The sequence below is a fragment of the Ruditapes philippinarum genome, unplaced genomic scaffold (genome assembly GCF_026571515.1).
Source record: "Ruditapes philippinarum isolate M1 unplaced genomic scaffold, ASM2657151v2 ctg1627_1_1_1_1, whole genome shotgun sequence".
Lineage (NCBI taxonomy): Eukaryota > Metazoa > Mollusca > Bivalvia > Venerida > Veneridae > Ruditapes > Ruditapes philippinarum.
In genome coordinates, this window is record NW_026862749.1 from 153,494 (window position 1) to 172,173 (window position 18,680).

Genomic DNA, 18,680 nt, shown 5'->3' on the forward strand with positions numbered 1-18,680 from the left:
AAACGGTACCTCAAGTCATCTTGTTCTTGTTGAGTGTTGTAAAGTTGTTTTTATATAATTTTGATTCTATAAAGGAAAACTTAGAGTATGGTGTTGTTTCTTTACAATTCTCTGCTTATCTTGTTTAAAAGATTGGAAAGAAAAACTTTGGAAAAAGTTATACATAAGCTTTTCATGCTAAGTAACACAAAGATTCAAAAGATAAACTTGGGAAAAATGATGATCCCTCGGCAGCAATGAAAGCAACAAAATAATATGAAAACTGCAGACTTCGTTGAATTGAGTTTGTTAATAAGAGATAATCTTAAATGTGAAACATTTTTATGACCCCTAGCACCAATTTAAAAGGTATTCAATTTCCATCATTAAATGTTCTGGAATCAATATAATAATGAAACTGAAATAAATGCAGAAAACTGTTTACTTTTTTCAAGCGACACTTAACCTTTGGTTTTAAAGTATAAAAATATAGAAAAGGGCGGATCCCACAGAAGCTGTGAAAACAACAAAATTGTAAAGTGCCGAATTGATTGAGTCTGTTTATGAGAAAAAAATATAAAAAAGCAACATTTTTAACCAGTTAAAATCTAGTATGTATTTGTTATTCTTATGATTGTTTTAATAATTGGTTATGTGTTTATATTTTGAATCTTTTGAAACGCTATATTGTTACATCAATTTTTAAGATTAAACGGTTGTTTCAAGCCAAAACGAAATAGCCAGCGAACTTTGACTTTAATAAACGTTGCCTTGCAATTTATTTTTGCATCCTTTGCTATTCTTATGTCATTATCGACTTTGTTCTCCCTTTCTCATAATAAAAAAACTTGATAGCAGTCATTCATACTTAAACACAAAATCTACCTGGACGCATTTTAAGAACACTTAGAAACAAGAACGTGTTTGTTAAACACAAATGCCCCCGGCTCCGATTCTTGTCAGTAGCAATATTTCAAAATTTTTTTACCCATTCACTCATTTATGGATAGAAACATTGCCAAAAAAATTGTAAACACAAGTTATATAGCTTGACAGAGTCATGGCAATTTGTAATTGTGAAATATATAATTTGCCAAGTCATTGCTATGACAATGACAAATATTCAACTTTATCAAATATATATAAATGTAAGAAATCTATACTTGGCACCCTTGACCTTGACCCACTGAAACCTATAGAATATCATGCAAGTTATCTTCCTGCCAAATATGAAATACACCTGTCAATAAATAAAGGCTGTATGGGCAAAAATGTTAAAATCTATTTTGAGCATTGATGACCTTGACCAAGCTGACCCCTAACTCCATCCAAAGCAAATATAACATGCAAGTTATCTTCCTACCAAATATGAAATATATCTGTCAATAAATAAAGGCTGTATGAGCAAAAGTGTAAAAATCTATTTTTAGCACTGATGACCTTGACCCAACTGACCACTAACTCCATCAAATTCTATGTTCCTATCAATTATAAATGACATCTATCTATAGAATATGGTTAATACACCTGTAAAAATGTACAAATCTATTTTTAACATTGGTGACCTTGACATTGGTGACATTGACCTTGACCCAAATGACCCCTTACTATACCCAAAGAAGGAGGACCTCCCTTGGCATGTTTGTATTAAACATGAAATACATCAACCACAAAATAAAGGCTGTATGAGCAAAAATGTTTAAATTTATTTTCTAAACCAGTGCCTTGACTTTGACCCTAGAGACCACTTACTCCACAAAAAATTAGAGGACTATTAAAGGTATCCACCTACCAAATATGCAAGATTTCATTCAATAAATTAAGCAATTAAAAGAAATTTACGATAAATCCAACTTGCCGGAATAGGTTAACCAGACAAGGCCCTATTTTCAAAGTGAAAAAAGGGAAATAACTGGGAAATATGGATGACACAGTTATATAACTTGGCAAAATCATGTACTTTGTATCGATAAGTAAGTGTGGAAATTATGAAGCCATTAGTATAGAAAGAACTTAAGATATTTCCAACTTGCCGTTTTAGGTTAACCATTATTCATTTTCTAAGTGCTGAAAAGGGCAATAACTTGGTAAATATGGAAGTCATAGTAATGTAACTTGACCAGATCATGTACTTTGTATTGATTAGTAAGTGTGTAAACTAAGAAGCCATTGGTACAAGAAGAACTTAAGAAAAATCCAACTTGTCGTACTAGGTTAACCTCGTACGGACAGACGGACGTTCTAACAGGAGAGTAATTATGTGGCTACTCTATTGTTCTCTCTATTGTTCTTTTTAGCCACGCAAAAGAAAATAGCCACATAAAAGCATTACGGAATGAATGACATCAAAGAGAAAGAACAGTTACCTATTGTCCCTCTAGCCACATAATTACTCTCCTGTGAGTGCGGATGGACGGACAGACGGACGGACGGATGGTTCAATTACTATATGCCCGGAGGCATAAAAACATTTTGCTACTACAAACATATAGTTTATTTCTTACCTTCTTCGCGCTTCTTCAATTCTGAAATAAATAAAAATAATATAAATAATATATATTCGTTAGCAGATGGACATAAAATTAAAATACAGTAACATTAATGCATTATGATTGTTTTTTCTTATTTTCAAAGTATTAACTTCAAGGCAATATTAAGCCGGTAAAACTGTCCAAATTTTATTTTTCTAAATGTTCTATAGATAGTAAAAATGATTGCGTCAAACATTCAACTGTGAAGAGCAAATGAAAGTTTTGCAAAGTCATAATAATCATTACAGTGAACACTTTAACTTTTTTGGTTTTGTAAGTTATGATATGATATTCCAACAAAAATATACCTTTAAAAACAAACTCACAAATGAATAAAATTGTATTACTTAACATTCTGTGAATCATGTGTCAATTTATTGCTGCATATTCACTAATTCAATGCATATCCATATTAATTTAGTTTTTATTTAACTTTTTGAAAATCATATCTGATTTAATATTTATTATTGATTTCTACTGAATATTTTGGAAAAAGTAAGCTTCTTTTCTTTTGGCATTCAATTGATTTATATGAACTTATTCATCTTTTTATCCACTGCAAAAGTATTTACATCAAGTCAGGAAGTATGTTAAGCTATTTTGGCTTAAATGTATATTTTATCGGCGAATCAGTAACAAACGTGAATGTGAAACAAATTCAACATTAAGCTATTTTGTTTTCGTAAATAATAATATTCTCATTTTATTATAAAAAAAAGATGTATGCGTTAAGAAACAAAATATGTATGAATTAATTTATTTTGTTGCTTGATTGGATAATAGTTTTTTAATTTCTTCATAACTGTTAGGCAATTTTAAACCTTGTAATGTATCTGATACTTATGTTCTTCAACGGTACCTCAAGTCAATCTTGTTCTTGTTAAGGGTTGTAAAGTTGTTTTTATATTATTTTGATTCTATAAGGAAAACTTAGAAAATGGTGTTGTTTCTTAACAACTCTATTCTTAACTTGTTTAAAAGACTAGAATGAAAACAATTTGGAAAAAATAAAACATAAGTTTTTCGTACTAAGTCCAACGATTCAAAAGATTAACTTGGAAAAAAGGGAGATCCCTCCCTCGGCAGCAATGAAAGCAACAAAATAATATGAAAACTACAGACGTCGTTCAATTGACTTTGTTGATAAGAGATAATCCTAATGTGCAACATCTTTTATGACCCCTAGCACCAATTTAATCGGTAATCAATTCCCAACACTAAATGTGCTGGAATCAATATAATGACACTTAAATGAAGGCGGGAACTGTTAACTTTTGTCAATCGACACTAGACACTTTGTTTTGAAGTATAAAAATATAGAAAAGGACGGATCCCAAAGAAGCTGTAAAAACAACAAAATTTTAAAGTGTCGAATTGATTGAGTCTGTTTATGAGAAAAAAAATATGAAAAACAACATTTCTTTCCAGGTAAAATCTAGTATATATGTGTTATTCTTATCATTGTTTTAATAATCGTTTATATGTTTATATTTTGAATCACTGTATTGTTACATCACATATTTAAGATTTAACGGTAAAGTTGTTTCAAGCCAAAACGAAATATATAATAGTGAACTTCGGCTTTAATAAACATTGCCTTGCATTTTATTTCTGCATCCTTTGCTATTCTTATGTCATTATCGACTTTAATCTCCCTTTATCATAATAAACTTGATAGCCGTCATTCATACTTAAACACAAAATCTACCTGGACGCATTTTAAGAACATTTAAAAAAAACATTTTGCTACTACAAACATATAGTTTATTTCTTACCTCCTTCGCGCTTCTTCAATACTGAAATAAATAAAAAATAATATAAATAATATATAGTTGTTAGCAGATGAACATGAAATTCAAATACAGTAACTTCAAAGTATTATTATTGTTTTTTTTCTTTTTTTTTCTTCAAAGTATTAACTTCAAGGTAATATTAAGCCGGTACAACTGTCCAAATATTATTTTCTTAATGTTCTATAGGTAGTAAAAATGATTTCGTCATACATTCAACTGTGAAGAGCAAATGAAAGTTTTGAAAAATCATAATAATCATTGCAGTGAACATTTCTTAGTTTTGTAAGTTATGATAATGATATTCCAATAAAAATATACCTTTAAAAACAAACTCACAAATGCATAAAATTGTATTACTTAACATTCTATGAATCATATGTCAATTTATTGCTGCATATTCACTAATTCAATGCATATCCATATAAATTTTGTTTTTAATTAACTTTTTGAAAATCATATTTATTATTTAATGTTTATTATTGATTTCTGCTGAATATTGTGGAAACAGCAAGCTTCTTTTCTTTGGGCATTCAATTGATTTCTGTGAACTTATTCATCTTTATATCCACTGCAAAAGTATTTACTTCAAGTCAGGAAGTATGTTCAGCTATTTTTGCTAATATTTTATTGGCAAATCAGTAAAACACGTGAATGTCATACAAATTCAACATTTAGCTATTTTGTTTTCGTAAATAATAATATTCTCATTTTATTATAAAAAAAGATGAATGCGCAAAGAAACGAAATATGTATGAACTAATGTCTTTTCTTGCTTGATTGGATAATAGATTTTTAATTTCTTCATAACTGTTAGGCAATTTGTAAACCTTGTAATGTATCTGATACTTATGTTCTTCACCGATACCTCAAGTCGACCTTGTTCTTGTTAAGGGTTGTAAAGTTTTTTTTATATTATTTTCATTCTATAAGGAAAACTTAGAATATGGTGTTGTTTCTTTACAATTCTTTTCTTAACTTGTTTAAAAGACTAGAAAGAAAACACTTTGGGAAAGTGAAACATAAGCTTTTCATACTTAGTTATCCAACGATTCAAATGATTAACTTGGAAAAAAGGGAGATCCCTCCCTAGGCAGCAATGAAAGCAACAAAATAATATGAAAACTTTAGACGTCGTTCAAATGTCTTTGTTGATAAGAGATAATCTTAATGTGCAACATTTTTTATGACCCCTAGCACCAATTTAATCGGTTATCAACTTCCAACACTAAATATGCTAGAATCAATATAATGCCACTGAAACGAAGACGGGAAACTTTTTACTTTTGTCAAACGACACAAGACAAAAGGGCGGATCCCACAGAAGCTGTGAAAACAACAACATTGTAAAGTGCCGAATTGATTGAGGCTGTTTATGAGAAAAAAATATAAAAAAAACAACATTTCTTACCAGTTAAAATCTAGTATGTATTTGTTATGTTATGATTGTTTTAATAATTGTTTATATGTTTATATTTTGAATCTTTTAAAACGCTGTATTGTTACATCAATTTTTTAAGATTAAACGGTAAAATTGTTTCAAGCCAAAACGAAATAGCCACTGAACTTTGACTTTAATAAACGTTGCCTTGCATTTTAATTTTGCATCCTTTGCTATTCTTATGTCATTATCGACTTTGTTCTCCCTTTCCTATAATAAACTTGATAGCAGTCATTCATACTTAAACACAAAATATACCTGGACGCATTTTAAGAACACTTAGAAAAAACATTTTACTACTACTAAAATAAAGTTTATTGCCTTCTTCGCGCGTCTTCAATGCTGAAATAAATATTATTAATATAGATAACATATATTTGTTAGCAGATAAACATGACATTTAAATACAGTAACTGTAATGAATTATGATTGTTTTTTTTCCTTATTTTCAAAGTATTAACTTCAAGGCAATATGAAGCCGGTACAACTGTCCAACTACTATTTTTACTAAATGTTCTATAGGTAGTAAAAATGATTTCGTCAAACATTCAACTGTGAAGAGCAAATGAAAGTTTTGCAAAGTCATAATAATCATTACAGTGAACATTTTAACTTTTTTAGTTTTGTAAGTTATGATATGATATTCCAACAAAAATATACCTTTAAAAACAAACTCACAAATGCATAAAATTGTATTACTTAACTTTCTATGAATCATGTGTCAACTTATTGCTGCAAATTCACTAATTCAATGCATATCCATATTAATTTTGTTTTTATTAACTTTTTGAAAATTATAGTAATATTTATAATTGATTTTTGCTGAATATTTTCGAAATAGTTAGCTTCTCTTCTTTTGGCATTCAATTGATTTCTGTGAACCTATTCATCTTTATATCCACTGCAAAAGTATTTACAACTAGTCAGGATGTATATTAAGCTATTTTGGCTTATATTATATTGGCAAATCAGTAAGCAACATTTCTTATCAGTTAAAATCTAGTTTGTATTTATTTTGTTATGATTGTTTTAATGATTGTTTATATGTTTATATTTTTTTATCTTTGGAAATTTTGTTTTGTAACATTAAATAACAAAGATTATGCGGAAAAGTTGTTTCAAGCCAAAACGAAATAGCCAATGAACTTTGGCTTTAACAAACGTTGCCTTGCATTATTTATACGTATCTGCTATTGTGATTTCATCATCAATTTTGTCCTCCCTTTTGATAACTTGGTAGAAGTAATTCAGTACATATTTAAACACAAGCTCTACCTTGCCACATTTATAAGAACACTTAAAAAGAACTTGATGCTACTAAAAAATAGTTTATTCTTACCTCTACTTAACTTCATCTGATCTGAAATAAATAAAAACATAATATATAATATACATTTGTAAGCAGACGGACATGAAATAGAAATAAAGTAACTGTAATGTATTATGATTGTTTTTTTTTCTTATTTTCAAAGTATTATCTTCTAGGTAATATTTAACTAGTATTTTGTTTCAAAATGTATAATAGATAGTTAAGATGATGTTGTCAAACATTCAACCGTTCAGCGCAAATGAAAGTTTTACAAAATCATAATAATCATAGCAGTAAATAATTTTAACTATTTTAGTTTTGGAAGAAATGATACGATATTCCAACCAAAAAAGCATGCGTTTAAAAACAAACTCACAAATGCATACTAAAAATTTTGCTTAACATTCTATGAAACATTTGTAATTTTAATGCTGCGTATTCACTAAATCAATGCATACCAATATTAATTAGGTGTTTAATTATCATTTTGAAAATCATATTAATATTTATTATTTATTTCTGCCAAATAATTTGGAAATAGCAAGCTTATTTTCTTTTGGCATTCAATAGGTTTTTGTGAGCCTATTCATCTTTATATCCACTGCAAAAGTATCTACATCTAGTCAGGAAGTATATTCGGCCTTTTTTAGCTTAAATTATGTCACCGAAACAGTAAAACACGTGAATGTCATACAGACATTTAGCTATTTTGTTCTCGTATGTAATGATATTCGTATTTTATTATAAATTAGATATATATGTTAAAAAACAAAACTATGCATGAAATAATGTATTTTGTTACTTGATTGCATAATATATTTTTAATTTTTTATAACAATATTAAACCTTGTTATGTATCTGATACTTATGTTCTTAAATTGTACCATAAGTCGATCTTGTTCTAGTTGAGTGTTGTAAAGTTGTTTAATATTATTTTGATTCTATAAAGGAAAACTTAGAAAATGGTGGTGTTTCTTTACAATTCTTTGCTTAACTTGTTTAAAAGACTGGAAAGAAAACACTTTGGAAAAAGTTATACATAAGCTTTTCATGCTAAGTAATCCAAAGATTCAAAAAATAAATTTGGGAAAAGGGAGATCCCTCGGCAGCAATGAAAGCAACAAAATAATACGAAAATTGCAACCTTCGCTGAATTGAGTCTATGATGAGAGAGATAATGTTAATGTGCAACATCCTTTATGACCCCTAGCACCAATTTAATCGGTAATCAATTTCCAACACGAATTGTGCTGGAATCAATATAATGACACTGAAATGAAGGCGGAAAACTGTTTACTTTTTTCAAACCACACAAGACACTTGGTTTTGAAGTATAAATATATGGAAAAGGACGGATCCCAAAGAAGCTGTGAAAATAACAAAATTGTTAAGTGCCGAATTGATTGAGTCTGTTTATGAGAATAAAATATGAAAAACAACATTTCTTTCCAGTTAAAATGTAGTATGTATATGTTATCCTTATGATTGTTTTAATAATTGTTTATATGTTTATATTTTGAATCTTTTGAAACGCTGTATTGTTACATCATTTTTTTAGTTAAACGGTAAAGTTGTTTCAAGCCAAAAACGAAATAGCCACTGAAATTCGGCTTTAATAAACATTGTCTTGCATTATATTTCGCATCCTTTACTATTGTGATGTCATTATCGACTTTGTTTTCCCTTTCTCATAATAAACTTGATAGCAGTCGTTCATACTTAAACACAAATTCTACCTTGCCGCATTCATAAGAACACTTAGAAGAAACATTTTGCTACTAAAAATTATAGTTTATTTCTTACCTGCCTCGCGCATGTCCAATACTGAAATAAATAAAAATAAAATAAATAATATATATTTGTAACCAGATGAACATGAAATTTAAATACTGTAAATATAATGTATTATGATTGCTTTTTCTTATTTTCAAAAATACCTTTAAAAACAAACTCACAAATGGATAAGATTGTAATGCATTACATTATAAGAATCATTTGTCAATTCATTGCTGCATATTCAGTAATTCAATGCATATCCATATTAATTTTGTGTTAAATTTTCTTTTTGAAAATCATATTAATATTTATTATTGATTTCTGCTAAATATTGTGGAAACTGCAAGCTTCTTTTCTTTGGGCATTCAATTGATTTCTGTGAACTTATTCATCTTTATTCACTGCAAAAGTATTAACATCAAATATAATAAACAAGATCGACAAGGAAAGGTGGCGTTCAATGAACGCAGCCCCCACCCGACCCAGTAACAAGCGTCAGTACGTGGCAAGGAGCCCAGGAGGACCCCAAACAAAAATAGGACAGGGCATAAGGCAGAGCACGGGCAGGCAAACCACTACATAAGAATAAATAATTAGTTACTGATAAGGAACTAAAAGAAAACAAATAAATGATTGAATATTAGGCCAATAAAGTCAAAAGGCACAGGGGAAGGGGACGTAACACCCGGGGAAGGGGGGGGCGGGGAATAAATAAAATAAATAAATAAAAACTAGGGGCAAAGGGAAAGATACTTACCGTAGACGAGAAATAACAAGAGACATAAAAGTGTCACCATAACAGTATAAAACAACATAGACATACATCTGAGGAACATAGAGGGGCGCCGCCTTGGAACGGTCAGCAGCATAAATACTGCTGGGGAGTTTAAACCGGTTAATGGTGCACCAAACCTCGCTCTTAGCCCCACCATGTTCCTATAAACAAGACAGTGTAAATAAAATGAATCCCCGCCAAGTGAAATTCTAACAGTTGTTATGGTTACAAAAGGTTAAATAAGTAAAACACCAAAATGATCATGTAGAAACATATAAAAGTAAACCCAATGACCATAACAAAAGTACTCGATGTCTTAAAGGAAGACAGAGCAACAAGAAAATCACCTACAAGGGCCCGACGAAGCAAGACAGAAGACAAACATTAAGGCAATTCAGTCCCAAAGGGCTTTAAGAACTGTCCATCATAGAGTCTCCCACTTGATCCGTCAGATGTAATCAAAAGAGGAAAGCGTAGTGTCCAACTGTAAATGGGTTGAACACTAAGTATGCGGTATGTCTTAAAATAGTAGGGTCAAAACCCTTTTTAATAAAACGGTAATAATTTTAGTAAAAGACAACAGAATAATTACAATGACCCAAGATCTTACGAAGTTTTTGTAAACAACATCCCCGTAAAAATCAGGCTGGCTAATCTCATGTCGCAGAAGTGTTTTTAGATCATTACTGAATTTTGAAATTAAATCAAAGTTACGATTGTAAAATTTTGTAAAATATTTAGTACGTAATTTATAAAACCCGTAGCCCTGTTTGAGTAGCTTACCGGTAATAAATATATATCGCTCGTTAAAATTCTTTACGTTGCTACAAGCTCTAGCGAATCTAATATAACCCCGTAAGATGCTGCATGCGGTACGTCTCCATCCAAATGAGGATAATTTACTATACTAAAATCAAAGTCATCTCTTTTATCATAGATTTTCGTGTGAATCGAATTGTTTTTGATAGTGATATGAAGATCCAAAAATGATGTAGTTAAATTTCAAGAATTCGTTTTATTAAGTTGTAGCTCCGTAGGATAAATATTAGACACCATTTGATCAAAATAAGAATTATCTAAATTAAAAATATCATCAAGGTATCTGGAAGTATTATTAAATGCTGAAATAACATCATGTTGTGTATTTTCAGAGAGACTCAACATAAAATCTCTTGCATAGCAATATAAAAACAAATCGGCGACAAGGGGTGCACAATTAGTACCCAAAGGAATTCCTATGATTTGTTTGAATAGGGTATTACCAAACCTGACATAAATATTGTCTAAAAGAAAAGAGAGTGCTCTACAAACTTCGTCACAGGTCCACATAGTATATTGTTTAACAATACAGTTTGTAAAGAAGGCTTTTTGAGAGTTACATGCACGAAATGTGACTTTTTCCCGTGCAAAGGTTTTCTGAATAAGGGAAATTAGTTTATCATTAATTAAATTATGTGGCAGTGTAGTATAAAGGGTAGAAAAATCGTATGTACTGACAGTTGAAGCCCGATAGTTCTTAATTTTTAATTTATCCAGAATTTCACCGGAATGATTAATGGACCAAAATAGATGTTTGCCTGTATTTTCGAACACTTTATCACAATACCTAACTGCATGTGTTTTAATGTCAGTCAAACAAGACGTTAATAAAATAGAAAGTTTACTTGTTGTGCTAGATGAAGAATTAGGCTAAGCAATGAATCTGGCTTTGTAAGGTTTTTTATGTAATTTAGGAATCCAATACATAATAGGAAGTTTTAGTTCTTTTTCATCGATTCGGACTTTTAGACTGGAAATATTAGTGACATGATTGTTAAGTCAGGAAGTCTATTCGGCTATTTTTGCTGATATTATATCGGCGAATCAGTAAAACACGTAAATGACATACAAATTTAACTCTTTTGTTCTCGTAAGTAATTATAATATCATTTCATTATAAATAAGATATATGCGTTAAAAATAAAACTATGTATGAAATTATGCATTGTGTTGCTTGATTGCTTAATATGTTTTTAATTTCTTCATAACTGTTAAGCAATTTTCAACCTTGTTATGTATCTGATACTTCTGTTCATAAAAGGCACGTCTAGTCGATCTTGTTTTTGTTGAGTGTTGTAAAGTTGTTTGTATATTATTTTGATTCTATAAAGGAAAATTTAGAATATGTTGTTGTTAAATTACAATTCTTTTCTTTACTTGTTTAAAAGACTGGATAGAAAAAACGTTGGAAAAAGTAATACATAAGCTTTTCGTACTTAGTTATCCAAAGATTCAAAAGATTAACTTGGAAAAAAGGGAGATCCCTCGGCAGCAATGCAAACGGTGTGAAAACAACAAAATTGTAAAGTACCGAATTGATTCTGTTCATGAAGCAACATTTCTAACCAGATAAAATCTAGTATGTATTTGTAATTCTGATGATTGATTTATTAACTGTTTAAATGTTGTTTTTTGAATCTGTTAAAACGCTGTATTCTTACATCAAATAATAAAGATTATACGTAAACGAAAAAGCCAGTGAACTTCGATCTAAAATAAACGTTGCCTTGCATTATATTTCTGCATCTTTTGCTATTGTGATGTTGTCATAAACTGTGTTATCCCTTTCTCATAATTAACCTAATAGCAGTCATTCATACTGAAACACAAATTCTTCCTGGCCCATTTAAAAGATCACTTAAAAGAGAAACTTTATGCTACTAAAAATGTATAGTTTATTTCTTACCTATTTTGCGCCGCTCAAATTCTGAAATAAATAAATAAAAATGAAATAAAAATATATATATATTTCTAAGCAGATGAACACGAAATTTGAATACAGCAATTGTAATGTATTATGATTGTTCTTCGGAATCCTTATTTTCAAAGTATTAACTTCAAGGTAATATTTAACCAGCGTAACTGTCAACACATCATTTTTTTCAATGTACAAAAGAAAGATAAGATTATTTCGTCAAGTATTCAGCTGTTAAGCGCAAATGTAAGTTTTGCAAAGTCATAATAATCATACTCGTGAACATTTTATTTATTTAAGTTTTTTAAGTAATGATTAGATATTCGAACAAAATATACCTTCAAAAACAAACTCACGAATGCATAAAATTGCTAACATTCTATGAATCATTTGTCAATTTATTTGCTGCGTATTCAGTAATTCAATGCATATTCATATTAATTTTGTGTTTACTTAGCATTTTGAAATATTTTGTAAATACCAAGCTTCTTTGTTTTTGGCATTAAATATATATATTGATAAAAGATGATTTTAAATGTGCAACATCTCTTATCAGCCCTAGCAATGTATGGGAAGTAGGCAGAAGCAGTAGCAGCAGTAGGAAACTTGACATTAGCAGAAGTATAGCAGTAGCAGTAGTACAGCAGTAGCAGTAGCAAAATTATAAAACGTGAAATTGGCAGTAGCAGTAGTAGCAAAAATATAAAATGTGAAATTTGCATTAGCAGTAGCATAGCAGTTTCAGTAGCAAAATAGCAAAATAATCAAACATTAAATTGGCAGTAGCAGTGGCACAGAAGTAGCAGTTTGGAATGCAAATATAAATACATATTTGTTTACTGGATTTTTAAGAATGAAAATAAAACTTATTAACACATCATGACATTAAATGCTTATAATAACAGCTCCTACCATGGGCCAAAAATCAATGCATTCCATTAAAGACGATGCCGGTTATCGGCGTCGCCAAAAAAAAATCTTTCTTAATTTTACAAGACTTTTCATGCTTTACGAAATTTATTTTTCCAATGTTATTAAAAATTCAAAATATTTAAAACCACATACAGTGTAGTTTTGTTTAAACATATTTATTTAAGCTAGATTGCGAAACAAGTTCTTGCAACTTATATTTATCACTTTCGAGAAGGTTTCCTGGAACAAACTAGTACTGGTGTCATTTGAAGAAACATGGGCGTGACGCGATTAGGGCACGAACCCAAGATCCACGGGTTGAGAGGCAGAAACCTTAACCACTTGGTCACCGCTCCCTCGAGTACTACAGTATAGTAACTAGATAGGTGACTTCTAAAACAACTTTAATCAGTATCATAAACAGCAACGTTTCAGAACAAATTGAAATAGAAATAGTTCATTTAATTGCTCTTAATTCTCATAGGGTCTCTAACTCACAACCAAGGGCTCAAGCCCTGCTTTTCTCGCGACAATTGGCATCATACTCAACATTTTATTTACTGAGTTTCAAAACTAATGTTGAGTAATACATTGAACATGGAACATTTTGAAATACAAGTTTGTAGAGGATTGTCTGCATTCATTTTGTTGTTAAAAAAACTAACGAATATCGAATCATGAGGTGAATTGAATGTCAAGCTTATTGTCTAGCTTTTTATTTGTTTTTAGATTAGCTTTTTATATACTTGTTAATTACGAATATCGAATATTGAACTGAATGTCGATTGCTTAGCTCGACAATGTATGTTGATTAAAGATTATGGATATTTTTTTATTGGGTTTTACGTCACACCGACACAGTATCGGTAATATCGCGACGTTCCAGCTTTACTGGTCAAGGAAGACCTCATGTGCCCTTCCGTACATTATTTCAAGCACGAACGGGCACCTGAGTAGAACCACCGACGTTCCGTAAGCTAGCTGGATAGATTATGGATTGTACTGCCAGGTTATTGCACATATAATGATTACTGCAGCTTTATTCATGCCGTTAGTTACGGATAAGTCGATATTTAATCATCAGCACTTGCATGTTTTAATCAATGATTACCAATAGCATATTGCTTTGATACAGATTTCTGTAAAGTTTTGAAAATCGAAGATTCTGCGAGGGATATAATAACAATACGATTTTTAATCGCATTCCCTTTGTAATGTCTGTTAATGGAAAATGTAAATACTGTAAAATAATGAATACTAAATTATAAATAAATTTTAATAGCAATCTGTTTTATTTAGCTGTGAACATTTGTTCCCGCCTTAAAATTATTCAATAGGAAATGAATTCTATAAAGTTTACTTGTATGCCGATAAACATGGACAGTTCCAAATCCGAATCTTTGTTTGTAGTTATAGCATGTAACTGCTGAACTAATTTGCAAAAAGTCATGTCTAAGAGTGTCATGTCGTTTTGATATACTTTGAACAAAATTAAAAGAAATACCTATTGAACGTGTTCTTTTAAGGCTGTTTTGTTATATTTTACTGATGATATGTTTTGTTATATTTTTTTGATGATGAAAGTTTATGTAAGATAACTATAGCAAGTGCAACATGTCTTAAGACACTTGAAACAAATGAATCCGTAATCCATTAAAAAATATCAAAAATATCAAACTTAAGTTTGTAAAATTCCAAGTGGTTGTGTCTTCTATTATCACACAGATATTCAATAAATAAATTACTGTGTTATTATCAATACTGAAAAAACTTAACATTTATGTACTCACGACTCGTCCAGTTTCTTTCAAGACTAGGATTTTCTATGGCTGCAAATACAGATTAAAAATGTTTAAGACGTAATTTTGCAGAAATTGCATTAAATTTTGCTGAAGTTATGATTAAAAGCAATGATTTAAAGAAAAAAATAATCCAGAATCCAAATCATGTCTAGTCGATTTGTCTTCATTAACGACTATTGATATGTATTCCCATTCTTTTCCACCTTATACAACAATAGTCATTCTTTCATTGTGCATTAGCAAGTGGTTATTTCATCTATAACTGTACGTATAGTCAATATATAATGCTAATATGTTAATTTCAGTTTTATGCCGATAAACATGGACAGTTCCAAATCCGAATCTTTGTTTGTAGTTATAGCATGTGACCGCTGAGCTAATTTGCAAAAAGTCATGTCTAAGAGTGTCATGTCGTTTTGATATACTTTGAACACAATTAAAAGAAATACCTGTTGAACGTGTTCTTTTAAGGCTGTTTTGTTATATTTTACTGAGATAGGGATCTCACCTGAGCTGAATTAAACAACACTTCAGTACTTGATCCTTTTTTGGATCCAAAATTAATAGTATTTTCTACTTTTTAGTAGATGGAAGCATTTTACCTGCCTTTAACGTGCTATTCTTTAAAAATGAATTAAAAACGAAACAAAATGGTAATTCAAAAATCACTACTAAGTGAGATTAAGCCATGTTATATATTATTTGATGATGAAAGTTTATGTAAGATAACTATAGCAAGTGCAACATGTCTTAAGACACTTGAAACAAATGAATCCGTAATCCATTAAAAATATCAAAAATATCAACCTTAAGTTTGTAAAATTCCAAGTGGTTGTGTCTTCTATTATCACACCGATATTCAATAAATAAATTACTGTGTTATTATCAATACTAAAAAAACTTAACATTTATGTACTCACCACTCGTCCAGTTTCTTTCAAGACTTGGATTTTCTATGGCTGTAAATACAGATTAAAAGTGTTTAAGACGTAATGTTGCAGAAATTGCATTTGCTGAAGTTATGATTAAAAGCAATGATTTAAAAAAAAATAATCCAGAATCCAAATCATGTCTAGTCGATTTGTCTTCATTAACGACTATTGATATGTATTCCCATTCTTTTCCACCTTATACAACAATAGTCATTCTTTCATTGTGCATTAGCAAGTGGTTATTTCATCTATAACTGTACGTATAGTCAATATATAATGTTAATATGTTAATTTCAGTTTTATGCCGATAAACATGGACAGTTCCAAATCCGAATCTTTGTTTGTAGTTATAGCATGTGACTGCTGAACTAATTTGCAAAAAGTCATGTCTAAGAGTGTCATGTCGTTTTGATATACTTTGAACACAATTAAAAGAAATACCTGTTGAACGTGTTCTTTTAAGGCTGTTTTGTTATATTTTACTGAGATAGGGATCTCACCTGAGCTGAATTAAACAACACTTCAGTACTTGATCCTTTTTTGGATCCAAAATTAATAGTATTTTCTCCTTTTTAGTAGATGGAAGCATTTTACCTGCCTTTAACGTGCTATTCTTTAAAAATGAATTAAAAACGAAACAAAATGGTAATTCAAAAATCACTACTAAGTGAGATTAAGCCATGTTATATATTTTTTGATGATGAAAGTTTATGTAAGATAACTATAGCAAGTGCAACATGTCTTAAGACACTTGAAACAAATGAATCCGTAATCCATTAAAAATATCAAAAATATCAACCTTAAGTTTGTAAAATTCCAAGTGGTTGTGTCCTTCTATTATCACACCGATATTCAATAAATAAATTACTGTGTTATTATCAATACTAAAAAAACTTAACATTTATGTACTCACCACTCGTCCAGTTTCTTTCAAGACTTGGATTTTCTATGGCTGTAAATACAGATTAAAAGTGTTTAAGACGTAATGTTGCAGAAATTGCATTTGCTGAAGTTATGATTAAAAGCAATGATTTAAAAAAAAATAATCCAGAATCCAAATCATGTCTAGTCGATTTGTCTTCATTAACGACTATTGATATGTATTCCCATTCTTTTCCACCTTATACAACAATAGTCATTCTTTCATTGTGCATTAGCAAGTGGTTATTTCATCTATAACTGTACGTATAGTCAATATATAATGTTAATATGTTAATTTCAGTTTTATGCCGATAAACATGGACAGTTCCAAATCCGAATCTTTGTTTGTAGTTATAGCATGTGACTGCTGAACTAATTTGCAAAAAGTCATGTCTAAGAGTGTCATGTCGTTTTGATATACTTTGAACACAATTAAAAGAAATACCTGTTGAACGTGTTCTTTTAAGGCTGTTTTGTTATATTTTACTGAGATAGGGATCTCACCTGAGCTGAATTAAACAACACTTCAGTACTTGATCCTTTTTTGGATCCAAAATTAATAGTATTTTCTACTTTTTAGTAGATGGAAGCATTTTACCTGCCTTTAACGTGCTATTCTTTAAAAATGAATTAAAAACGAAACAAAATGGTAATTCAAAAATCACTACTAAGTGAGATTAAGCCATGTTATATATTTTTTGATGATGAAAGTTTATGTAAGATAACTATAGCAAGTGCAACATGTCTTAAGACACTTGAAACAAATGAATCCGTAATCCATTAAAAATATCAAAAATATCAACCTTAAGTTTGTAAAATTCCAAGTGGTTGTGTCTTCTATTATCACACCGATATTCAATAAATAAATTACTGTGTTATTATCAATACTAAAAAAACTTAACATTTATGTACTCACCACTCGTCCAGTTTCTTTCAAGACTTGGATTTTCTATGGCTGTAAATACAGATTAAAAGTGTTTAAGACGTAATGTTGCAGAAATTGCATTTGCTGAAGTTATGATTAAAAGCAATGATTTAAAAAAATAATAATCCAGAATCCAAATCATGTCTAGTCGATTTGTCTTCATTAACGACTATTGATATGTATTCCCATTCTTTTCCACCTTATACAACAATAGTCATTCTTTCATTGTGCATTAGCAAGTGGTTATTTCATCTATAACTGTACGTATAGTCAATATATAATGTTAATATGTTAATTTCAGTTTAGAAAAGCAAAAAGTTTATATACTCACCACTCCTGTTGCTTCTTTTACGTTTGGGGATGTTTTTGTCTGTAAAGAAAAATTACAAGTGTAAAAGATTGGTTCTTTTAGAAAATTATATTTGGTGCAGCTATGATTATAATCTATAATGTTTTTATGATAATAAATATTTCCCATTCATTTTACACCTTGTACCATAGTGGTCATTCTGGCAAGAATTCTCTACCGTTGTATTCCAAGTGGTTTTGTCATGTACAGTTTTACGGATATTCAAAATATAAACTGTTATTGTTACAGAAAAAATTTGGGTGGTTCCAATATTCCTACTTGAATAATGTTGAATCACCCTTAGGATATGTTGCCTGCTTTTAAAATTTGTCTTTTGACGTCTAATCTGTGATACGCAGGCTTCATATCCTCTGATCCCCTTTCAAAATTCCATTTTATTTAGTTCCGCCCATTGTTTTCTCGTTTAGGGCACACGCTTTTTATTACTTGGGGACCATACGCCGCTTTTCATGGAATGGCACGGAAGTGTCACATTGAAGGTTC

The 18,680-nt window shown here is 30.0% G+C and overlaps 1 protein-coding gene across 1 annotated transcript in view; it reads right to left on the reverse strand.

The window, feature by feature from the left end:
* The window catches only part of LOC132720096 (uncharacterized), a 50,214-nt gene extending 31,879 nt beyond the window's left edge, over positions 1–18,335 (reverse strand). The window contains exons 1-10 of the mRNA XM_060704083.1: positions 18,317–18,335; positions 17,819–17,857; positions 16,895–16,933; positions 15,970–16,008; positions 15,038–15,076; positions 8,854–8,874; positions 7,081–7,101; positions 6,000–6,083; positions 4,286–4,306; positions 2,484–2,504 (exon numbers count right to left, since the gene is read on the reverse strand). Coding sequence (XP_060560066.1) covers positions 2,484–2,504; positions 4,286–4,306; positions 6,000–6,083; positions 7,081–7,101; positions 8,854–8,874; positions 15,038–15,076; positions 15,970–16,008; positions 16,895–16,933; positions 17,819–17,857; positions 18,317–18,335 — 343 coding nt within the window. The remainder of the gene's footprint in view (positions 1–2,483; positions 2,505–4,285; positions 4,307–5,999; positions 6,084–7,080; positions 7,102–8,853; positions 8,875–15,037; positions 15,077–15,969; positions 16,009–16,894; positions 16,934–17,818; positions 17,858–18,316) is intronic.
* Positions 18,336–18,680: the final 345 nt, after the last annotated feature.